We start from the raw sequence: 24,188 nt of genomic DNA, 5'->3' as shown, positions 1-24,188 counted from the left end.
AACAGTGTGATAACATGGGAAAGCTCATGTGCTCCCCTCACAGTGTATACTTCAGACTTCAGGCTGACTGCTCCTTCAGGCTCTGTAATTCACACCACCTGAACTCTCTGCAGTGAATACATTTTTGTCTTTCACAGGATTAGGATATAGAGGTACTTTTTTGCATTTTAGAAGAATGGTTGGAATTCTAAGCTGTTTGTTAGTTTTTTTAATGAAAAAATTTTCATCACCTAGGCCTATCCACACCCAATCCCATAAGTTATATTAAAAGGTGGTATCAAAATGTCCGTTCAAATATTAATTTTTTTAAAAAAATGCTTTCATAGTATGGATTTTCTCACCAACTGCTTTGATTTTACCATCCCAGTGGGAAAAACGCAAAGCTCTTGTGAATTACCTTCAAATGCCACTTAGATTAAATCAGAAAGACACCAGCCAGTTTCCTGATATTACAGCCATTTCCTTCAGGCTGTTTTCTTGGAGGGTTTCCCACACAACATGTAGACATGGTTCTTTGCTAAAATGAAACTTATCTTCAACTAGTGTTTTAAATTATATTTTTAAAGTAACATACAGTGTTAAAAAATTGAAACCACACAAGAAAATATTAAATGAGAAGAGAAAGTCTCATGCTCCTCTTTCCATAAGTAGTCCCACTCACCGCATTATGTATCATCCAGAATGTTTGTTTGAATACTTAAGTATGTACACGACACATGAATTATGCACACATTGTGTTTTATACTCATGGGATACTATAATATGTGTTTTCTTTTTTTAATATGTCTGAGAGCTGACTTCATTCTCTCAATAGATGCCTAGGACCCCATTTTTATAAATGTATTATAATTTATTTAATTGCCCCTCTATTAATAGACATTTAGGGTGTTTTTCATTTTTGGTTATTGAAGACAATGCAATATACGTATATTGTTCTTCCTCCATGTTTACACATAGATGCTAAGATAGCTATGGGATCCACTTATTGAAGTAGAATTGCTGGATCAAAATATGTATTTGTTCTTAAATAAAGATTGCCAAGTTGCCCTCCAGGAAGATGGCACAGATTTATATTTCCGCCACTAGTCTGAGTGTTCCTGTTTCCCCTCTACCTTCGCTAGCACTGCATATTGTTACACTATTTCATTTTGCCAATGTAGTTGGCAAAGCCATACCTTACTGTTATTGTAAAGGGCCTTTGCTGAGTTATGCTGAAGGTTGAAGATTTCATGTTGATTGGCCATTTTCTTTCTTTCTGCAAACCACAAGTTCCGGCCTTCTATTTTTGTAAATTGTAAAGCTTTTTATACTTGAAGTAAATTAGTCCCTTGTAATACACTTCTCAAGTATGTCTCCCCTTGTGTAATCTGTGTTTTGACTTTGTTTTTGGTAGTTCTTATTTACAGTTTTTTTTAATCCTCACCTGAGGATATGTTTTTATTGATTTTAGAGAGAGGGGAAGAGAGAAAAGGAGAGAGGGAGAAAGAGAGGGAGAGGGAGAGGGAGAGGGAGAGGGAGAGGGAGAGGGAGAGGGAAACATCAATGTGAGAGAGAAACATTGATCATTTGCCTCCCATACACCCCAACCTGGGAATCGAACCTGTAGCCTTTTGGTGCAGGGGATGATGCTCCAACCAACTGAGCTACCCAGCCAGGGCTTTACAGGAGCTTTTAATGTGTTTGTGTAATAAAATTAATATCCTTTCCTTATGGCCTCTGAGAAAGGTAAAGCCTTTTTGAGATTTTCTAATAGAATAATTTTGCATGAAGAACTAGTATTGAACTTGATTTTGAGCTCAAAGAAATTCCTAGTGGAGAAACTACCTCTTTTTCATTCAGCCATCAGAGAAGTGTGCCTGGCTTAGATATTTTCTGGCATGCCTCTAAAAAGTATGGAGCAACATGAGGTAGGAATCATTTATGAAATTCTGTCTCCCAAGGTAACCTTAAGAGATATATAGTTCTGAGGAGTTCTGTCTTCCGCCCTGTGTATGTCTAGAATGGCTATGCAGTCATCTGTGCTTGTCAAGAGTGAAGGGGACGCCCAGCCGGCCGTGGCTCAGCGGTTGAGCATCAGCCTGGGATCCAGGCACTCGGGGTTCGATTCCCGGTCAGGGCACATGCCCGGGTTGCGGGCTGCAGCCGATCAATGACTCTCTCATCATCGATGTTTCTGTCTCTCTCTCTCTCTCCCTCTCCCTTCCTCTCTCTGAAATCAATAAAGATATATTTGAAAACAAAAAACAAAAAAAACTTGTGAAGGGGAAACCTGGCAAAGGAAGTGGGCACATAAACATTGTCACTGTGTTAACCCTTTGGTTTAAAAAGGGTTAACTGAGGATGCAGTTGAAATTAGACTTTCTGTTTCAGTAGGGAAAAATTATACCTAGCCTAGCACGGATTTTTTTCCTAGAATGCTGCTGTCTTCAGAAGAAGCAAAGGGTTGCCTTGAAAATGTTTCCCGTCATCTACCTGCCCACTTATTCTGACTGTGTATTCTATCTTGTGAATTCCCTTTTTATTCTTACTGCAGAAAATGATGTCATTATATTTGCTATGGTTCTTGATTTCAAAGGAGTAATACCTTATAATTGATAGGCCTGAAGCAATATTTTATAATAGATTCAGACACTTGGATATTTGCTGATCATAACTTAAATGATGATGTAATATGTGTATAAATTAATTCCTACAATGGAAAAATATGTCTGTTCTCAAATATTCATGTCTGTATAATCATAGCATGTCAAGAAAGGTTTAAAGAATAATACAAAGAATCCATATTTGGAAGATAAATATATGTTTATTTCCAGTGTCTTAAATATAAAAATTTTAAGTCACAAGGAATATATCATTGTAACAGGTAAACTAATATGTATTCGTGGAATTGAAAATAGAAACTATTGGATAGATAAATATTATTGTGGAAGATCAGTGTCTTCTGTTTGGAGAGGGAGATAAAAATTAATCTGTGGAAATACTTTTGGAAAAATTATTTCTGTAACAGTTATAGAACATAATTACATGTCTTTCAGTTTTAAAGGTAGTAAATTATAGTGGGCTTTCTACACATAATCATTTAATTTAATCTGTAGAGGCTAGGATTTTGTATTTTTTAAATGTTAATCTACAGGATTCTGTGTTTTAATTTTTCTCATGAATGAGCAGATAAAATAGTAACAGCCACTATTATGTTATTCATGAAGGTTTATAATATCAGGAAAGTATTACACCTTGCTATAATTCTGTCTTTTATTTCACATGATGGTCTGTCCCATATGGTCGTTTCATCTCACTAGTAGTTCTATAACAAGTGAGTATTTACTAGGTATTTTTAATAGTTCTAAGTAAGCTCATTTTGTTATCTTTCCGATGAAATTATAGTAAATATTTATAGTAGTCTTCACGTTGTATGGATTCCAGTGAAGGATCCAGCCAGATCCTCACACCGTGAGAATATAACGCTCTGATGATTACAGAATGCTTTGTTCTTACCTCGAAGCATCATGGGGGTGGCAGGGTCACCACCAATGCTGGACTTGCCTCTGCCCAAGTGTGAGTGATGTTTAGAGTCTCAGTGAATTGAGAGTGTCTGTGGCTCTACTGAGTGTTAACGTAGCACCTCATATTGATAAGATTACCAAGGCCTAGCTCTGTTTACTTGCCCGCTTTATGTCACCATTAACAAAAAACAGTGCCTGACCTTTTGTTCAAGACACTCACGGGCTCCATAAAGAAATGGAGCTTGTACTCTGCTAGGAAGAAGTCTGCCAGTGGGTAAAAAGCTGAAATCCTTAAGTGAGAGCTTTCAAATAACAGTCATAACATCATCTTTAGAATTACATCAGCTTCTATGGACCCCCAGTGGACTAACCTTGCTCTTGCTCTTTAATTCTGTGTTTGCAGAAGGTTCTATCGAGTTCAAGGTGTCTCACACCACTTCTCATTGACCTTTGAGAGAGAGCCATGTCCAGTGCTGAGTGTGCAGTGATAGACCATTGACCTGGGGTTCCTCTCTGCTCTACCAGAAAGCACCTCCAGTGGGGATCAATCACATTTCCTTTGGGGCTCTCATTTTCCTCGGTTTTGAAATGAGAAGGTTTGGCTGGATAATCCCCCAATTATAAGATTGTTTAAACCTGTGATCTTCATTTTAGCAAGTGGGGAGCCCATAGCTAAAACCTACATCGATGCATTTAGTTTCTTTCCATTTACATTGCTGTCCAGGGTAGTAAATAATCATTCATTTTATATGCTTTATGTATAAACTTTCTTGCTACTCCTCAGTAAGCAACATATAATTATTACTCACATTCAGACCCATTTGCTTTAGTTGTGATATGATTAGCATATAACAGAATGTAAATAACACTGTCTTTTTGTAATTAGTTACTGTGTTAATTTGCAATCTTTTAAAAAGCAAATATATGCTGACTGACTTCAGATATGTTTGTGCTTTCTCTTGCTAGTATGTAGAATATAACTGTAGCTGGTATTCTTACCAAGTGACAGATTTTGACTTACTAATGATGAATCACAAACTTCTGAGCATCAATAGTATAGAATATGCTAATTCACTTTTAAGAAAATAAGAAGTTTGGGTTTGAAATCTACTTTTTATCATGAGTCCCATGTGTAAACATTAGTTATTAGAAATTTGAATGAAAGCATAGTTCAAATGATTTAATATTCATGTACTAACTCTACTTTTCCTTTACACTAGAAAGAAGATAAACAATCTGGTTGTGGGTTCCTATAGAAACAACTGTTTTGTTTTAAGAAAAACGGAACAATGTAGTGATAATAAATAGTAAAATAATACTTAATAAATGTTTTTAATTCACTGGTACTATTCCAAATATTGTAACATAAAATTTTATGTTTTCCTGTAAAAATCATGAGTGAACTAATTGAGACATATTTGAAAACAGTTCTTAACCATCAGCCTTTACTAAGTACTATTATGTAGGTGTTGTCTTAGGTGTTGAGATTTAAAGAGGCGTGGGACATGGTGCACCGTGCCCCTAAAGAGGTAACTGTCCACTTGGTAAGACAAGGCAAATCTGCAGGGTAGGAAAAGAGACTGAACCATTGTTTATATATGTTTTTAACAGTGAAATTCTTACAGTGGTAGAAGAGGACATTGTCTTTTTGGTCACCATGATAAAATAGCTTACAGTTAAGGGAATGAATTTCAGAATATCAAACCATTTAATAATTTCTTATTTTTTTCTTAGAAAATCTGCTTTTATCTTTCTGCAAGAGAATTTTATTCTAAAAATGTCCATGGCATCTTTTTCATATCTGGCACCCTTGCTTTGTAAAACTCACTAGGTTTGGTGTTCTGACCTAACATTTAGTTCTGTCACTTAGGTGTTTTATTTGGGCTTTTAACCTCACCACAGTTTTCTTGGTTTCTTAATGATGAAATGTTGCTGCCTCTAGGCTTGCGGAGCTCCTATGCCAGTCAGCACAGCCAGCTTGGACAAGACCTCCGTTCGGCTGTGTCTCCCGACGTGCACATCACTCCTATATACGAGGGGAGGACCTATTACAGCCCCGTGTACCGCAGCCCAAACCACGGGACTGTGGAGCTCCAGGGGTCGCAGACGGCGCTGTACCGCACGGGCTCAGGTGGGCATCAGCCGGAATCACTGCCGCGGGTTGTCGGAAAAGCCACTGTGGCGGCACATCAAGGAACAGTAAAACAAAAGTTCATTTTGTATCTATTTTAGGTGATATATTTTTACCTTAGCTCAGCCTAATCAGTGAACATAGTGATTATACTGTGAATTCACAAATAAGTTTACAGAGCTATACACCTGGCTGCCCTTGGGTTAGCTTAGCAGCATCACATAGAAAGGGAAGCCTTCGCTGGGTTATTTCTTTATCCTTTGTGTTCCCTGGGATGTGTATTTAGAGAAAATCCCTACGCTAGTTCCTTGGCTATCTTTGACTTAGCATGTGTGTAGTCCAAGTCTATTCGGTGTCATTCTTTTTTAGATATAGGATTTCCTCTGAATGCTTAAGTGTAGAACATGAAATAAATATTCTTTGTAATGGACTCAATCTGGGACAATGCAATAAAGTTATTTCTAAAAATAGGGAGCTCTAGTGCATCACACCCTTGCACCCCACCCTCACATCTGTGCCACACCATAGTGGCTGGGAGAGCAGAAGCTGCAGCCCATAGCCATGTAAGCTACCAGACGGTGCTGCCAGTCTCGCTCACGGGACCTCCAGTGGCCCCTTCTTTAAACAAAAAAAAAAAGGTAGTTCAAGTTTATTAACATGCCCACCAATGAGCTCCAGGTAGCTATGATAACCGCTTGAAGACACAACTCTAGGAGACACACCTCCTAGAACAGGAGGAGTATGCAGATTGAATTCGAATTGGGTTTCTATCAAAACTGACAGTTTGGTCGACTGCAGGATTTTTCTTCTAGTATAGAATGTACCAGTTTTTAATTATGTTAGCACAGAAATAGTTCACTTGTTTTCTGTACATTTACTATTTTCTTTAATAGGATTGAAGAAATAATGCTATTTAAGCCTTTTAATTGCAGGAAGGGTATGTATACAATCATTGGAGAAATACCTACTGCAATGATTAGGAAAGAAATGTTAAATATAGTATACAGTATCTTTATATATAGCATCATGCAATAATTTAATGGAGTAGCTATGGAAGAATTTGATATGTCAGTCTTCTTTCTTGTGAAGTGAATTTTCCAAATTATCAAAGTCCACAGATTTATAAATTAAATGTATGTCAAAATGAGTAACCTGTACACACTAAGTGTTAAAAGTTTGATAGTTTTAATTTTCTACATATCTGACATCTTGTTTTTTTATTGCTAAAATGAAATTTTGAAATTAAATTTTTTCCCTTTGTTTCTCTTGCAGTTTTGTTACTGAATCTTAATAAACATGTTAAGATTTATCATGAATCAGATTTGTAGTTTCATTTCTGCTCTTTTCTGCTAATAAAATCAACATAATATTGTTGGTGTATATTAAATACTTAAGTGCTGCTTTTAGCACTAATGAGCTAGATTTGTAAAATCTATAAGTAAGCAAATTATACAGTTGTTGAAAACCATAATCCTCCTTGAAATTAAAAACATTTGACTTTGATAAGTATCACCTTTTTTAAAAATGTTGACTTTCTAGTAGGTGTTGGAAATCTGCAAAGGACATCCAGCCAACGGAGTACCCTTACATACCAAAGAAATAATTATGCTCTGAACACAACAGCTACCTATGCGGAGCCCTACAGGCCGATACAGTACCGAGTGCAAGAGTGCAATTATAACAGACTTCAGCACACAGCACCGGCGGATGATGGCACCACGAGATCCCCATCAATAGACAGCATTCAGAAAGACCCCAGGCAAGTACTGTTATGTGTCTTCAGAATGCTAACAGTATCATAGAAGTCAACCAGTTCCTTCATCCTCACTTTTTTTCAAGTTGCCAGGACTTAGAATTTCTAGTTGTATTCCAACACTGTAAGTCATTGAGGTTAATTTCATTTTAAAGAAGTCATTTAAAGAAGGAAGATGGATTCCTTCTTTCAATGCTTTAATAATAGGTTAGAGAATAAACAGGTCTGTGAATATCTGCTGCATTCATCAATGAAATACTTCACCTGGACTATCTTCTTAGTCTGAATTACACAAAAGATTTTAAAGGACTGTTTTACTACTTTTCCTTTTTCCTGACTGGCTTTTTAGATGAGGACTTCAAAAAATGTATATGGTTGTTTTAAAATGGGAAAGACCAGTGTTGTACATTTTGAATCATATTGGTCACTGCTATTTTGTGCTTTTATTAACTTGGCCCTTCGAAAAGCTTTTTGCCATTGAAGAGAAAATCATTTATAAAAAATTTTCATATCTCATAAGCAAAAAATATTTGGCAAATAATAGATGTTTCCTTTTGTAAATTTTATTTGGCCATGTAGAAAATGTGTTTTATTAAGATAAGTATGAGTCATTTAGTACTTGCTCTGTTTTGAAAAACTGGCCCCATCTTTAATGAAAGTCACTTAAAATATTCAGGAAATAGAGGTATATAGAAACTAAAAGAGAACTTTAATTTCTGTAAGAGTGAAATTATTGCTAAATTTTAAGCAGCTCGAATGCTATTTTAAGGCATATATTAGTAAGATTTCATTCACTTTTCACCCACAAATAGTTGTTTCACTAGAAAATTGTTATAATTATCAGTTCATTTTTAGCAGCCTACCAACTTATTCTAATGAATGTGAATTAAAAGCATCAATGAGGTTTTGGTCATTAAAACAAAATAACAAAGGGTACTTTTGAGTTAATGGGAAGCCCACCGCTTCACTAAACACACTCCACTTACTCTTTTGTCTAAAATTCTTTGTGGTTTATACATACATTTGGTTCTGCTATTCTGCTTGCCACTTTTTTGTCATTTTAAGGATTTTGTAAATAATTTGTCTAATAGCACCTATAATTCAGAAATACTTTTACATGGTTTGGTTTTTAAAAACCTCAAAATGTCAAAGACTATGGCACCCTAATACATGCAGAAATCCCCAAAAGGGCTTTGAATTATAAGGGCTTTAGGTTATACCTTGGCTGAACCTGCAGAGCAAAAAATAGCTTCCCAAAAAGGCAGTAAAGTGTGATTAGAGCTTCAAGTTTAATATGTGTCCCTGAAGAATTCAATTTTGACCTCTGATATGAGTTGATTCACTATAAACAAGGATTTCATGTATGATAATATATATTTCAGCTATTCATAGTATGATAATTTCATGGTCTAATGCATAAAACTGTTATAGTTAGCTTTGATTATGTGCAACTTTACTGGTAATGCATTTGTAAAATGAATGAATGATTACCTTATACTAATAGGTGTATTTATTCTAGCTGAAACTGTAATCCATGTGAATTTGAAGTTTGAATATTCAAAGCTAAATATAAAGCTTCTGATAACTATTATTTAAGTTTTAGTTTTGAAAGTATCAACTTTAATATTTCTACTCACTTCTAAACCTACTTACTTTATCATTAATGGTACATTATAATTAGCCTGAAAAATTCCTATAAGACTGAAGAAGTTATTCATGTTTTCTGTATAAAAGGAAATCTATGAGTTTTTTTAAAATAGTTTTCTAATTTGGAATCACAGTTTATTAATCGCATAAACAATGCATCTAAAAGGAGTAACAAAAGTATTTCCTGTGGAAAGTGACAGTAACTTAAAGAATAAGAGCATTTATGGTGATGTTTTTGAGCAGGGCTTAATCCGTGATATTCTGTGGAATAATTTCATTTACCATCTCCTTGACCCTTATGTATTGTCAAATATTTTACTTCTACATACATTATAAAACCCATAATATAGTCTTACTGTTTTTACTATAAATTTTCCATTGTCTTTTAAAGTAATAGAAGTAAAAAAGGTAGTCTTCATATTTCTCTACATGTTTGCTACTTATAATTCTCTTCTTGTCTTCCTATAAGTCCAATTTCCATCTCAACTCATTTCCTTTCAACCTAAAAATGTCCTTTAGCCTTTCTTGTGTTGCATATATGCTGGAAAGAAATTCTCTCAGCTTTAAATCTGGAAACGTTTTTAATTCACTATTTTTTAAAGGATAGTTTTGCTAGATGTAAATTTCAGGATTGATAGGTATAATTTTTTTCCGGTAGTTTTAAAAACCGTTCATTTATTGTCTTCAGACCTTCATTGTTTCTGATGAGAAATGAGGTATTATCTGTATCATTATTCTCTTAGGTAATGAATCTTCTCTCTGGCTGCCTTGCGGATTTTTCTCTTTATCTTTGACTTTAAGCAGTTTTACTCTGAGAGGCCTAGGTATAGTTTTCTTTACATTTAACTTGCTTGGGATTCACTAAGATTCTTTAAATGTTGGTTGATGATTTTTACCAAAATTGAAACATTCTCCACCATTATTTGTTTAAATATTTTTTCTGTTCCAAGCTCACTCTCTTCTGGGATAACTTGCCATCTCACAGATCACTAAATATTTGTTTGAATGGGTGCTATGTCTCTGTGTTTGCAGTTATGGAATAACCTGCCCCTTTGTAGTGGACAAGCGAGTTATTGCATGGAGCTTTCCCAGACCACGAGAGATGCTAGGTCTTTAAAACCTAAGCAGCAGAGATATCTCTGGGTTGTTAATTTAAGGGTGTCTGTGGAAGCAAGCTAAGTGTCCATAGATAGATAAATGGATAAAGAAAATGTGGCATATGTATACAGTGGAATATTATTCAGCCATTAAAAAGGAAATCATGCCATCTGCAGCAACATGGATGGACCCTGAGGATTATGCTAAGTGAAATAAGTCAAACACAGAAAGACAAATACCATCTGATCTCACCTATATGTGGAATCTGAAGGAAAAAAACAAAACAAAAATATTCAACTAAATTCATCATTACAGAGGCAGGGATTGGGAGCTGGGAGAAATGGGTGAAGGTTGGCAAAGGTAAAAACTTCCAGTCCTAGGGATGTAATGTGCAGCATGATGACTATAATTAACACACTCCATGTGTATTGTATATTTGAAAGTTGTTAGGAGAGTACTCTTATCATAAGAAAAAAGTGTAACCCTGTGTGGTGATGGGAAAAAAAGTTTATTCAGTATTAATTCATTTTTTGGATTAGCAGTTTACTTTGTCCTGCAATCAAAGCCTGCAAATTTATTGCTTTGTTAACTGTTTGTAAAAAGCTGGCCTGCATCTGATATAAGCATTAATTCACATTTAAAAGGGATTCCGAATAGTGCGTCATACCATTAACATCTGAAAATGCTGACAATGTGATGTTACCTGAAAAAGCAAACTATAAAATAGATATGCTTAGTATGATTATATACTTGTCATACAAGAAATAGGATAGATAACATAGGGCATTAAGGCTTCAGGCTCTGAGTTCAGATTGCCCAAGTTCAGATGTTGCTCTACTCTTGACTAGCTGGGTGACTTTAGACAAGTGGTTTAGCCTCTCTGCCTTGGTCTCCAAATCTATAAGGTTGCTATAAGAATAAATGAATTAATATAGATAAAATGCCTGGAATAGTTCCTGGCACAGAGTAGGTACCCATGGAATTTTAAGTGCTATTTAATAATAATCCAATTCTTTGGAAAAAATTCTGTACACACACGCATGCACATTTGCACACATATTGAAAAAAGACCAGCAGGAATTGTCAGCAGTGTTCTAATTTTCTGCACAAAGGATTATTGATAAAAAAAAAAATTTTAAATAATTTTCTTATGTTTCTTGCTTATAATGAAGAGCAGCCATACACATGATGCTTTTTGAAAATCATCAGGCCCACAACATTTGCAGTTTCTGGGCTGACACCAGATCTGCATATTCCCACCAGCTCTTCCTCCCTCCGCAAGCAGGACACCTCACCTAGCTAATGTGCGCTTGTTTACCTGAGCCTTGCACCTGCAAATTTCTTGCATTGGTAGGAACGCACAGAATTAGAATCAAGACAAGAAAAACAAAAATGAAAAAGTTACTTATGTTAAGAACTTCTTTGTCCCCTTGAGTCTCTTTCTGTGCATTTGTGCATTATGACTGCTTTAAGATCCTGAGCATCTGCGCCTCTGCATATGTTCAATAGGGGAAGAATTATTTACATATATATGTATTTTAGGATTTTTGTAACTTCCAATTTTGGTCTAAGAAGAGCTTTTATTCTTATGCCAAATGTTTTGTTTAATGTATTGGTGAGACATGGGCCTTCCTTTCTGACGCCGTCTTTTTCTCATGCAGGGAGTTCGCCTGGCGTGATCCCGAGTTGCCTGAAGTCATTCACATGCTGCAGCACCAGTTCCCCTCCGTTCAGGCAAACGCAGCGGCCTACCTGCAGCACCTGTGCTTCGGCGACAACAAAGTGAAGATGGAGGTACAGGACCTAGTGCCTGGGTCACCTGGGACAGACAGTGCCTTTCCACTTAGCAGTCTCATGCCTGTGTGCTTAAGAAATTATCAGATGCCCTTTTAGAAGGATATTTTGATGACAGATACTTTTACTTCTTAACCATGCATTTCAGTATTGCTCAGGAAAAAGTATTTTTGAGTGCTTTAGCATTTTCAAATTGTGTCCACTCATTAGGTTAAATATAAAACAGGAAGCAAAATCAATTTAACCTGCATTTTTAAAGTATTTTCCAAAAAATTACTATAAAAAAAATTATAGCATGTCTGAAACGAGTGAGCTCATATATTTTATGAAATGCTGGTCAAGATTGGTGCCAACATACAATTAAGTAAAATTACAGAGAATTTATAACCATTACTAATACTGAACATACAGGAACATTTTAGTTCACATTTTTAAGTTTTTTGGCATTTGCAGAAACAGTGAGTCATTGGTTATTGGCTAGTGTCCTATAACATACAGATTCTTTTTTTTAACATTTTTGGCCATTTCCCCCCTACAATTTCATAGAGTGTGTTTCTCATCAATTTAATATGCAAAGCAACACACCAGTTACAGACCTAAGGGTGGATGCGGTAAATAAAGCCTAGAAATATTCACACATAATGTACTGATGACCTGACAAATGGAAGAAAATTTAGAGAGCATAGCTGAGAGGAACAATTCTAGAAACCAAATGACTTTAGTCAAAAATCCTTTCCTGTGTGACCTCCAGCCCTGCATATAGTTTTGTTGTGCTTGTGTATTTGTTCTTTGCACTTGGGAGTAGAAGCACATCCCTGTGTGTGTCCAGAGGGTTGGAGGAGGACTGTGTTACCTGCCCGTGCCATTGATCCACCTTGGTCTCCTTCCCTTTTTTAAGCCATGATCCCAGGAAATCAGTTGCATCTTGGTTAGCATCCTTAAAATTTATAAAAGATGTGTTTTGTAGAATAAAAAGTAACCTTTTGCAATGACCTGGAGTGTCTGTTTCCCATGATCTTTTTATAACAGATTTTGTTTGATCACTGCTGAATCACATGTCACTTAGGCCTGGTACCTAATATTTTTCATTCTAGGTATGTAGGTTAGGGGGAATCAAGCATCTGGTTGACCTTTTGGACCACAGAGTTTTGGAAGTTCAGAAGAATGCTTGTGGTGCCCTCCGAAATCTTGTGTTTGGCAAGTCTACAGATGAAAATAAAATAGCAATGAAGAATGTTGGTGGGATACCTGCCTTGTTGAGACTGTTGAGAAAATCTATTGATGCAGAAGTAAGGGAACTTGTTACAGGTGGGTAAAGACTGTGATCTTGTCCTGGAGGAAATGCTGAAAACCATCTAGACTTTGCCCTTGTGTGGTGCATTGTGAAGGAGTTGGAAGGTCTAGGTAGGCGGTGATACAGTGCTCAGAGCTGTGACGAAGGCTGAGTGTAATTTAATCCAATGACTCAGAAGGCACTGCAGTGCCGCTAGGATAAGTTATGCTCATTGATGCCTAAGTGTCGGCTAACAGAGGTTCATAGAGGGCTGAATGACATATTAATTATGTATTCCATAGTAAATCTACTTTTAAATAGACTGGCTCTCCTTTATTATGAAAATAAAATAACTATTCTTAATGGATTGGCTGGCTTCCACTTCAGCTCAGCCCACGTCTGATGCCTGTTAGTACCCTAGACACTTTCCTAGGACCTAGGGATGTAAAGATGAATAGAACTCACTCCCTGCCCTTAGGTAGCACTCAGGCTCGGGAGGAACACAAGAGGTTCTGGGAATGTCAGTGAAAAATGGCAAGTGCCAGGGCTCATTAAAGGTCGCATTGGGAGCACAGGGAATGAATGGGGAGGGAAGTTCCCTACAAGGCTGCATGTGGCTCCCCAAGGGATCAGCGGTGATCCAGGGACCACAGCTTCACACTTAAATTGATGTTCTTTTGCTTACCTAGACAGATTAATCATGACTTGGTTCTTGCATTCTTAACGTGCAGCTTTTTTCTCTTTTTCTGTCCTATTTCTTATAGGAGGAATAGGTCTCTGCTGGTGTTTTGTTGCTGAGGTTTTTTCCCCTGGGAGAAACTATTGCAGGGACTTTTTTGAGCTGAGCTCTAGGAATTTGTAAGATATAGTGATAAACAGGGAGAGAAGCATATGAAGATTTCGCGATGTCTTTTTCATTTTGGAATAAATCAGATTTATTTGAATAGAGCCAGACTTCACTACTACGGGCTTTTATGTACTAATTTACCTGATTTATACTCTGGATGTGAGTGCTAATTTAGATTCTTTCCTCCATATTTCACCATTTCTCTGTGGCTACAGTACTGGTTGCTGAGAACACAGGGTGTTTTAAGACATGGACCTGGCCTTGAAAGGAGTGTATTAGTGTTTCCTAATTCCAAAAGAGCTATTTCCCTGAATAGATTACATTGCTTCCAGTGTAAAACTAGCAACAACCTCATATTTCCTTTTTGGAAACAGCTGCCAATAGCTTTTAGGCTTTAAGAAGTATTTTTTGGCCATACTTGTAGGGTAGGGGAAATTATGAATTGCTTTAAAACTATATACTTTTACCCTTAATAATTTTTTCTGATATGTGGACTGATTACTTACAGAATATTCTCTCCAAAACTAGTCTTTTCTCTGGAATAGCCGTGGTCAGTGTGTAAACACTCTTTGTCACGTGTTAAGGAGCTGGACCAGAGTACTTCAGAAGTGAGTTATGGTTCCAAAAGGCCAAATGTCAGCCAAATTTAATTTCTTTATAAATATTATCTAGCTAATATGAAGCTACGAAGTCATAATATAAATTTAGCATAGTTGTGTGTACGTGTGTTGTATGTATACATATGTTTGCCAAGATTAATGAAGACAAGGAAAATTCACATTTCTCAGTTCTGAAATTCAATGGTAGCAACCTTAATATGCAGTAATATTTTTAAGTGTGGCTAATCCCTGATATGTTTTAAAACATGACATCAAAAGGTCTTTGAGTTCTTTCATTATCTCTTCCTCAAGCCAAATACTCATAAACTGTCTCCAAATTACAGAATCACATTGTTGGAGGGGACCTCAGCATCCATTTTGCCCAATTGGCCATGGATCTCCTATACAGCTTTCACAGAAAGCCACTGCCTATCATGTGCTTGAGCCCACAGGGACAGGGTGCTCATTACTCCATGGAATTAAGGCTGAGCAGCAGGGTTGTTCAAAAGCAACAGAAAGGCATTATGTATGATTTGGGAAGGCAAGGAAGGTGAGCCCTCAGGAGCTCGTTTTGCTAAGCAATGGCCCTATAAGACAAGACCTGTTAGTCCCAAATCCAGGCTCCCATCTCTCTCCTAAGCAGGAAAGTGTGTCCCCATCTGAACCATCCTCATTAAATTATGTCTTTCAAAATGGGTAGCAGGGTGCTATGTGACCATGTCACCAGTGTTCCCTATCAACTTATCCATCTCTGTCAAATCCCCTTTGAAAACAGAACATTACCCTTTCAAATTTCAGTGTTCTGCCAGTGTCTTCTACAAATTACTGTGGCTCTGGCCAGCCTTTTATGATGTTTAGACTTTGTAGGTGTAGCCTAAGCCTAAGAGTTCTTGAGTAGAAATTACAGTCAACTTGGGATCATGAAGTGGTAAAGCACAGTGAGCTGACGTGTTCAAAATACTATATTATTTGAAGAAATCACTATCCCATTGAAGCTATTAACAAGTAATTCTACCTAGTTATTAATCCAGAGCCTTTTTTCGTAGTCCCCTTTGTTTGGGTTTGGCATTTTTAATGTACTTAATAAATTTTAGCTCTTTTTTTTTAAAAGATGCCTCGCCTCTGCTTTAAATTTAATAACTGCCCAGGGCCTGCATTTTTGGCCATATCTTTATGCAGGGAAATAAAAGGAAAAATATTTTGACAGTTGGGCTGTCACTGTTAATTAAAATAGTTCCCTAATATTATAACATGATATTTGTGTTTTCTCCATTGTGTTAAACATTTTCCAGGTAGAAACCTAATGGATATGTGTGGGGGGGGGTTCTTTTTGTTTCTTTTTAAGTAATTGCTGATATATGTGGGTGCTTAGGATGAGGTTGCTTTTTTAAAAAAAAAGAAAACACAAGAACTTGAAAGCTGGATGAAGCATGGTTTTCCTGAGTTGGGTTATTAGATGTATGTCTGCTAGGCCACAGACTGGATGGAAAGTAGGAACATCTTGTCACTAGAAAATAACTCATTTGTTCTTGATTGAATAAAAGAACTCATTTGTTCTTATTGAACAAAAGAGCTCATTTGTTCAAGATAATTAAATAGTGTTCCTAAACTAGGAAATATGAGTTTCAAGTTTTTGAGCATCCTAAAAGCATCATTTTTAAAAACTATAGAAATTGAAGATATTGCACAGAATCTGGAGGCCTACCTTTTAATGAACCCAAACTATCACACATCTGTTACTGCCATTAACACTGATGTCGGCCTTTGTTCTTGAATAATAAAAGACTTTGTTTAAGTGACAGCTATATTAATATTTCTTCCAGTTTAGCAAGTGATTATTCATCCATATGGCTAAGTAAAATATTTCTACACGTTCATTTAAAAACTTCTGGATGCCAGCAATGGATTCCAGATACTATGCAGAACATGAAATGAGGCATATTTCCTTCCTGATCACTAATTTCTAATTAGACAATAAGTTAATAAGAAAGTGATAGCCGTGCACTAAGGACCGGTTGGTGGGCCTGGCTGAAGTTTGGCAGAGAGCAGGATGTGCTGTAAAGAGCCAGAGCTTAGTGGACATGCATTTAGCCTTTTTGACTGTCACCTGTCATTGGAGGATGAAGTAATTTACTGAACATGTCCCCATAGCCTAATTAATATGCCTTTAAAAACAGTCATTTATTCTCTGATTCAGAGAGCTGTTGTTCTTTTAGCTTCTGTCCTGCCTCCTGTGGGCCACTAGACTGTCAGGAGCTGCATAGGTAGTTTTCACAAATTTAGCGATGTCCCTTCCCAATTCCCAGCCCAAGTCAGTAGGATCTTTACCACTTGGCCCAGTTTATAAAACAATAGCAATAGAAACATGTGGTTTCTTTCTTATGGAACATTTCAGACCATAAAAATCAGTAATAAATAAAATGACAAACAAAAATTTAACAGTGACAAGAAAAACAGTTTATTCTAAATGGGTAACTCTTAATTCAGAGTCACAGACCTTTGAACTGAAAAGGACCCTAAATAAGTCCTCTGTTCTACCCTGTGCTGCCCATAGTAGAGATGAGAAAAGGGGTCCAGAGATTGAGTCCCAGGTCAGGTTCTTGGCGTACAGGCCAGAGCTCTTCCTTCCCTGCCTCGGTCTCTGCCCACCCTGGCCCATTAGCAGACACAGAATCTGGGGTGCAACTGCCCATTGTCAAGTGTCATTTCCCTTGTTCTTTTAAATTTCCACCAAAAAGGTAAAAGAAAAGAAGCCCCACAATATCTCCTTTGAGTTTTACCTGGGAGTATAGAGCAGCATTGTTTAGCTTGGCCACTAGCACAGTCTCATCAAACAATGATCGGGTGTAATCACAAAGCTTCAGGTTGCTCAGAAAACACAGGAATGGGACATGGAGCGTGACCTTCTGTTTGTGCGTAGGCTTCTCAATGCTGAGCAGAATGAGGCAGTCAGGTGGGGAGACTCGGAGGCCCCTTGCAGGACTCAGGTGGTCAGCCGTGGATCAGAGTGGATTTCTCAGCATAAGAACAATCCGTAATGATATGCTCCCTCTGTAGACCAGAAAGCCAATAAATGCAAGAGAGATGAGGGCACTGACAAAAATATAGAAAGAAGATGCCCAAGAGACCCTAACTGAGGTCCCTCGAGTTCTTTGCAGCGTCTAGTTTGTCTAATTTCCCAAGGCCTGGGACTGGAAGCAGTCTTGTCTCAAATAACTAGGCTGAAGATTGAGTGCAGTTAGAGATGAAGAAGCACATTCCTGGAACAGGTGAAAGTCAGCTGTGGGACATAGTGTTAATGACCTATTTCTGTGTCAGAAGCTGAAGTGAGCTGAAGGACAACCCGGGTGGCCTGGTCACTGCCCTCTCTGCTACCTCTGCATCAGAGTGATGCTCTCAGGAGGATTCTCCCTCCTGTGGCCTATTTGTTTTTGCGAACTCTCCCTGACAGAACCATCCTGTATACCCTAGGGGCAATCTCAGTCAGCATTTCTGAATTGTAAGCTGACTTATTTTCATGAAAATGCCTTTCCAGGGTATGTGGGACTACATTATGTCATTAATGCTCTCAACCTACTCATGAAGGTGGAAAATTAACCTAGAATAAAGAAAAATGCGTTGAAATGCAAATATGAATCTATAAAGGGATTTCTAGAAATTGATAGATCTTTTCAAAGGTGCTGTGATCCACCTTTGTACCTGAAAAATCACAGAAACACAAGCTAACCCTCATGTTCTTTAAAGACTAAAGATCTATCACCTGTGTCCTTTTCTGGGGAAAATTTAAACAACAGGAGCAATCCCCTTCAAATGGAGCATGTGAGCTGGGGCCCCACTATGTGAGTCTTCGTGACTAGCACAAGTCTTCAGTTCCACACAACCAGCTCCTGGGAAGCATCCTTCCCTCCGGATCACCTAAGGACCCACTCACCACCTCTTCTGAAACCAGAGATAATGGCCACTGTGACCACAGCTGGGACCAAGTTAGCATTTCCATTCCTGACATGGAGTATGCATTAGCTGTGTGCAGGAAATCTCTGGGAGCAGCCAGGTGAACAAGACAAGGTCCACTGGGCAGGATCCACCACCTAGGAGGCCTGCTATGCCAGGCAGCAGGGGATGCAGCAGCAGTCCTCTCTTGGCAGCAGGAACAGGATGAAGGAAGCCACGAGCCATGCCTGTAAGCCAGGACCAGGCCTCCATGTTGCACTACTCTGAGGGTCACTGCACAAGTTACAGGAACCTCTGCTGAGGTGGTGGCATCTTAGGAACCCTGGGAATGATTCTATACCACAGTGACCTCTTTTCCTAAGAATTTATCCAAAGCTAGGTGTTTCTATCACTGAACACAATACTTTTGTCCCCACTCTCATAATAATTGCTTTCTCATTGTTTCAGATCCGTTTCAGTTTCATAATTTGTTCACAGCTTTCCAGTACTGGTGGAAAGCCTGAGTGGTTTGCCTGAAGCCACATATGGCAGGCATTTTTTATCGCACTGCTCTCTTCCCACTCCCCCCTTGATTGCCTCATTCCTGTTACAGCACCATATTCTCACGCATGCCGAGCTCTTGGCTCATCTTTGACGCCACCCTCAGCTTACATCAGGCTCCAGTTCTTGTCACAAGTACTCCCCCTCCCTCTTTGCCTTCCCATCCCCTCCTCCCTACTCAGGTCCTCATCACATCCCACCTAGACTGCTGTCCTGGGACATAGGCTCTGCCACTCGTCCTTCTTCAGCCTCACTGTTGTCCCTGGGATGACACTTGTCTCCGTATCCACACTTCCCCACCTGCAGTCAAACCTGCATCCCCTGTTCTTATCTGGTAGGCCAGCCCCAGCATTGAGGCTCCCCCACTCCTGCTCCCTGACTCCTGCTTCTCCCCCAGGTCTGGTCCACCTGGAAGGTTCTCCCTGCCCTTCACACTCCAGCCCAGATACGATGGTCTCCAGTCTTACTAGACAGGGGTTCCCATGCTCAGAAAAACATCCAGGGAGAGGCAGCATGGCATGGGGGAATAAATAAGCGGAGCTCAAGTCAGATCCCCGTGTTTCCTTCCAACCCTGTGGCCCAGGCAAATCGCCTCTCCCAGTACCAGCTTCCCCGGTGGGAAACACAGTCCCCACTGCTCGGCGTTTTTGAGGATGGACGTGGAGTGCCTGGCACAGGCGACATGAGAGCTGTACTGCTGCTCTCCCTGCGCTCGGGTGCTTTGTCCTGGCTGCTTCGTGTTGTAACTGGCAAGGTCTTCCGAGGACTCAGCCGGTGTTTCTCCCTTAGATTTAGTGGCATAAAATGAACAGCGCCTCTCCCAGCACTTCCCGCTGGAATGTAACACAGGAGACTTAATTCTGAACTTCCTAGTAGCTACATTAAAGAGGAAGAAGAAATGTAGTTTCTTTAAATGCAGAGTGGGTACACACGACACCGGTCTGTTCCGAGGAGCCCGCAGATGCGCAACTGCGGGGACGGGACGAATGCGGCTACTGGGCAGCGTTCCTGGCCCGGGGGCTCAGTTACGGTAGTGACTTGTCCTGACGCTCGCTCTGCCAGGAATGGTGGGCACAGGACCTATTCGTCTGCTCTCTGGATAGATCGTCCCCATACCCCTAAAGCTGGGGAGTTTAACTTACCTCATGGACATCGTGGGAAAGAGCGTGACTGAAATAGGAATGTCAAGAACAGACACAGACTGAGGGTAACTTGTGAAAGAAATTGCAGGGACATGTCCAAGGGTGATATTTGAAGTACACTCGGGCTTTTGGTTATTTTATTTTTCCTTTTGCTATGTCTGTGAACACTTGTGGGTATTTTGTGGGTTTTTGGTGGTGGTTTTTTTTCTTCAGTGATTAGGAAATAGAATAAATGTAAATGCTATGTAAAGATAATGGTTTTTTATTTCATATCAGAAAAAAATGTTTAGGGTGTTATGTGTGCTACCAGAGAAATTGCATTTTCCAAATGTTCTTTGGTTTTTAATGTCTTTTAAGAAATATATTTTTTTAAATAGTGCTATTATTTTAATTAATCAGTAAAACCAGCTTCTAATTTGACTATAAAATTATCAGTTGCCATTAGAATAAGCTATAGAGCTCATTTTAAATGTGAGCTCTTTGAAAATTCTGGAGCATGGAATTTGTGTGAAATGGTATTTTAATTACTTTATTCATTCTTTGTGAGGAAAATGAACTTTCATCTCTCATGGCAGTATTTCATTGTGATTGTTGGCTACTTGTGTGTACCTTTTCCTGTGGTAGAAAATAAGCAGCCTTTTCTAAAATAATATGCATGAAATCCCCTAGTGTTTCCCTTTTTAAAAATTTTTTTTTTTATTGTTGACAATATTACAGATGTCCCCCAACTTCCTCCCCACTTAGCCCCCCTCCTCCCAGGCCCTGCCCCACCCCCAGCCCTTCACTACACTGTTGTTCATTTCCAGTGGTTATGCATATATGTATATGTATATAAGTTCTTTGGTTAATCTCTTCCTGTCTCCTCTCCCCTGCCCCCCACTGAGATATGTCAGCCTGTTCCATGCATCCATGCCTCAGGACCTGTTTTGTTCATCCATTTATTATGGTCATTAGATTCCATAGCCTAGTATTTTCTAAATTAGTTTGTATATGTATATTCTTAGTCCTCACAACAAATAGCTAATTGCTTTAAATTAAATAAACACCTCAAGCTTTCTAAACTAAATTGTAGCTTATTTTTAACTTTCTCCTTGGGAACCAGGAGATAGTGAAGTGTGGTGCTAAATATTTTTAAAGCAAATTTTGCATTAGAATGCTGGAGCTAGAGGTTTATCACGATGATGGAAAATGCTAATCCCACAGCTCTTTTCTGATCAGGCTTTCTACATCTGGGAGTTAGTGTATTTCTCTTCATTCCATAATGCTCTGGCAGTGCTCTTCCCGACCATTAAATGAAGCCTTAGACAGACTAAGTGGAGAGAACACTGTTTTATTACAACCTTAGCGAAGTGGAGTGTACACAGGTATTATTAGCTGCCTTAAGAATGGTGCTTTTTACTTTTGAGTAGAAAAACCAAATTAATCATTCCATAGCTAAGGCTTTTAAGTTTAATTGAACTTTCTTCATTCAATATTGGTTGATCAGAACAGGTTGTTTTGGCTTTTCATAACCTTATTTTTGAAATAGAAAGTGAGGAAGAAAAGCCAGTATCTTGAGACTTGCTTTGAGGTTCGAAATGGCCAGTTAAATCCACACCAAATGTTGTAGCTCTTTGTGTTCCACTGTCAAGTACAAGATTAGTGGGATAAAATAACTTACAGTGCAGGTGATAAAGTGGCCTTTGTGTGGTTCCCCTGAATGCCACAGACTAAGCAAAGATAGAATCCCCTTTTTTTCTGGTCAAGAATAATTTTGAACATTTTTTGAAGTTGCAGAAATGAAAGCCTGATTTTCTATACTTTAAGGCTGGTTTTATGATCAGTAAGTCAACTTAGTTGACCTAAAGGTAGTATAGTCAGCTTATCAACTGAAGGGTTACATATTTTTAATGTTTTATAATTGTACAACACTGGTCCTTCCTGTTTGCAGTTTGAGGAATGAGGATCTGGCATGTTGGTTCAAGGAGATGGAGCAGCAATGGGATTCTTCTATCCCCTTAGCTAGGATAGTAGTTTCAACAACCATCTGTTTGGGTCTTCATGTGAAAGGCAGGCAAAACTATGCTGGCAAATTCCCTTAAAGATCCAGAACATTGTTCTGACCCTCCCCCCAGTCACTTATAACAAGACGCTCTTGAATGCTGAGTTTTAAGAAAAAACATGAAAGGGAGGTAATACTTCAGAGCTAAGTCTGACAGTCAAGGAAATAAAAAGGAAATCCAAAAACAAATAGAAGCTATTAAATTGGGTCGATCAACAAATATTTTTAAATACCTGTTATATCCCCTGCATATGTGTAAAATGGCATATAAAAAGATGATAGAGTTTTGTACCTCAGTATACTTCCCTAATAAAATGTAAATTAAAAATAAATTTAGAAATACAGATGCTCATCATCCTTTTAAAAATCATGTAAAATTTTAAGCCTACAAAATAAATGGGAAGTTAAATAATTTTGTGCAGCTTGGCTCTTTATATGTAAAGCACACAATTCTTGGGACAGAGTAAAAAAAAACACAGTAAATGGTCATGTTGCTATTGATTTATGAACATCTATGCTGTTCAAGCCCATGAAGATGTTAAGGCTCATAGTAAACTATAGGATAAAATATACAGGGGTGGGCAAAAGTAGGATTACAGTTGTTTGTATGGAAAAAGACATGCAGATTATGATTATTACAATAAATAAATAATAATACAAGAATAGCCTGGCCTGTGTGGCTCAATTGGTTGAGTGTCATGTGATGCACCAAGAGGTCACTGATTCAGCTCCTAGTCAGGGCACATGCCTGGTTGCTGCCTCAATCCCCAGTAGGGAGCGTGCAGGAGGCAGCTGATCAATGATTCTCTCATTGATGTTTTTATCTCTCTCTCTAAAATCAATAAAAGCATTTTTTTTTTTATAATACAAGAATAAAGTCTGTTTTGAATAGTCACAACTGTAAACTTACTATTGCCTCCACCCCTTTAATTTCACTGGTGATTCTGAATGCCTTATAAGGAAAAGAGCAGTGCAAAATTCTAGTTACCTACACAGAAAAGCAGGAGAATTTGCAAATCTGGTAAATAGCCTCTTACAGAAGTAGGTCTTAGAAGCAGCCAGGAGTGGAGGTAAGAACCATGGAAAACAAGCTTTTCTGCCAATGATCAAAGAACTTCTCAGCCTCAACTTTAAGATCCAATGTACTAAAGAACCACCCCCTTCTTGTTTGCATCAGAAATTTGTGACTCACACTGTTTTAATTTTCTGTAGAGTTACCTAATTTTACACCTGTAGCCTATATTATAATAGGCTTCACTTTCCACAAACCTTGCCTTACTGTTGACTTTGCTGGAATGCATTTATTCCGTGAAGTATTAGAAAATGCACCTCTCCATATGTGATGAATTTTGTGGAGTGAGGAACTTAAAGCTTGGACAGAGAGATAACTTGCTCCAATAGCATTAGGAATCACATGTCATAAAACTGTCACAGGGAAGGTTATGAAGTGACCCTTCTCCAGCAGAGCATGGGCTCTAGGCCACAGGCTGCCCTGTGGCTAGCTCATGCCCCGGCAGCCCATCAGTGCCCTGGGATGAGTATAGTTGGCTTTGTTAGCAGGAAATGTTAAATCCCCATTCGTGGTACCCTTCTGTGCCTCATCCCATTCTCTCTTCTGTCTTGTCTTCGAGCTCTTGTTATTGGGGTCAGGACAGACCTCCACTCATCCTTAGCTCCCAGGTCCCGTTCGTGGTCATCAGTCCTCTAATACTTTTCCACTAAGATCATGCTTTTCAAATGCTGTTGGGACAAGAAACCCGTTTTTCAAACAGAAACACACAATGAAGCCCAATATTGATGATAGATAAATATGACACTGCTCTGGGTGAATTGGGTCAGGGAATCGGGAGCCCTGCTGTGAATTCTCCC

General features: G+C 38.4%; 1 protein-coding gene across 10 annotated transcripts in view; it reads left to right on the top strand.

Moving 5' to 3' along the window:
• The window catches only part of PKP4 (plakophilin 4), a 213,582-nt gene that overhangs the window by 164,293 nt on the left and 25,101 nt on the right, over positions 1-24,188 (top strand). For 7 of the 10 annotated variants that reach the window (XM_016209836.2, XM_016210581.2, XM_016207613.2 and 4 more), the window contains 4 exons: positions 5,446-5,634; positions 7,174-7,393; positions 11,794-11,926; positions 13,021-13,234. In XM_016209836.2, coding sequence (XP_016065322.1) covers positions 5,446-5,634; positions 7,174-7,393; positions 11,794-11,926; positions 13,021-13,234 — 756 coding nt within the window. The remainder of the gene's footprint in view (positions 1-5,445; positions 5,635-7,173; positions 7,394-11,793; positions 11,927-13,020; positions 13,235-24,188) is intronic. The other 3 variants (XM_087819836.1, XM_016209098.2, XM_087819839.1) reach the window with 1 other exon arrangement.

Source organism: Miniopterus natalensis, chromosome 8, assembly GCF_054644295.1.
Source record: "Miniopterus natalensis isolate mMinNat1 chromosome 8, mMinNat1.hap1, whole genome shotgun sequence".
Classification (NCBI taxonomy): Eukaryota; Metazoa; Chordata; class Mammalia; order Chiroptera; family Miniopteridae; genus Miniopterus; species Miniopterus natalensis.
The sequence above is the reverse complement of the archived record's forward strand: the minus strand, read 5'-3'. Positions and strand labels throughout refer to the sequence as shown.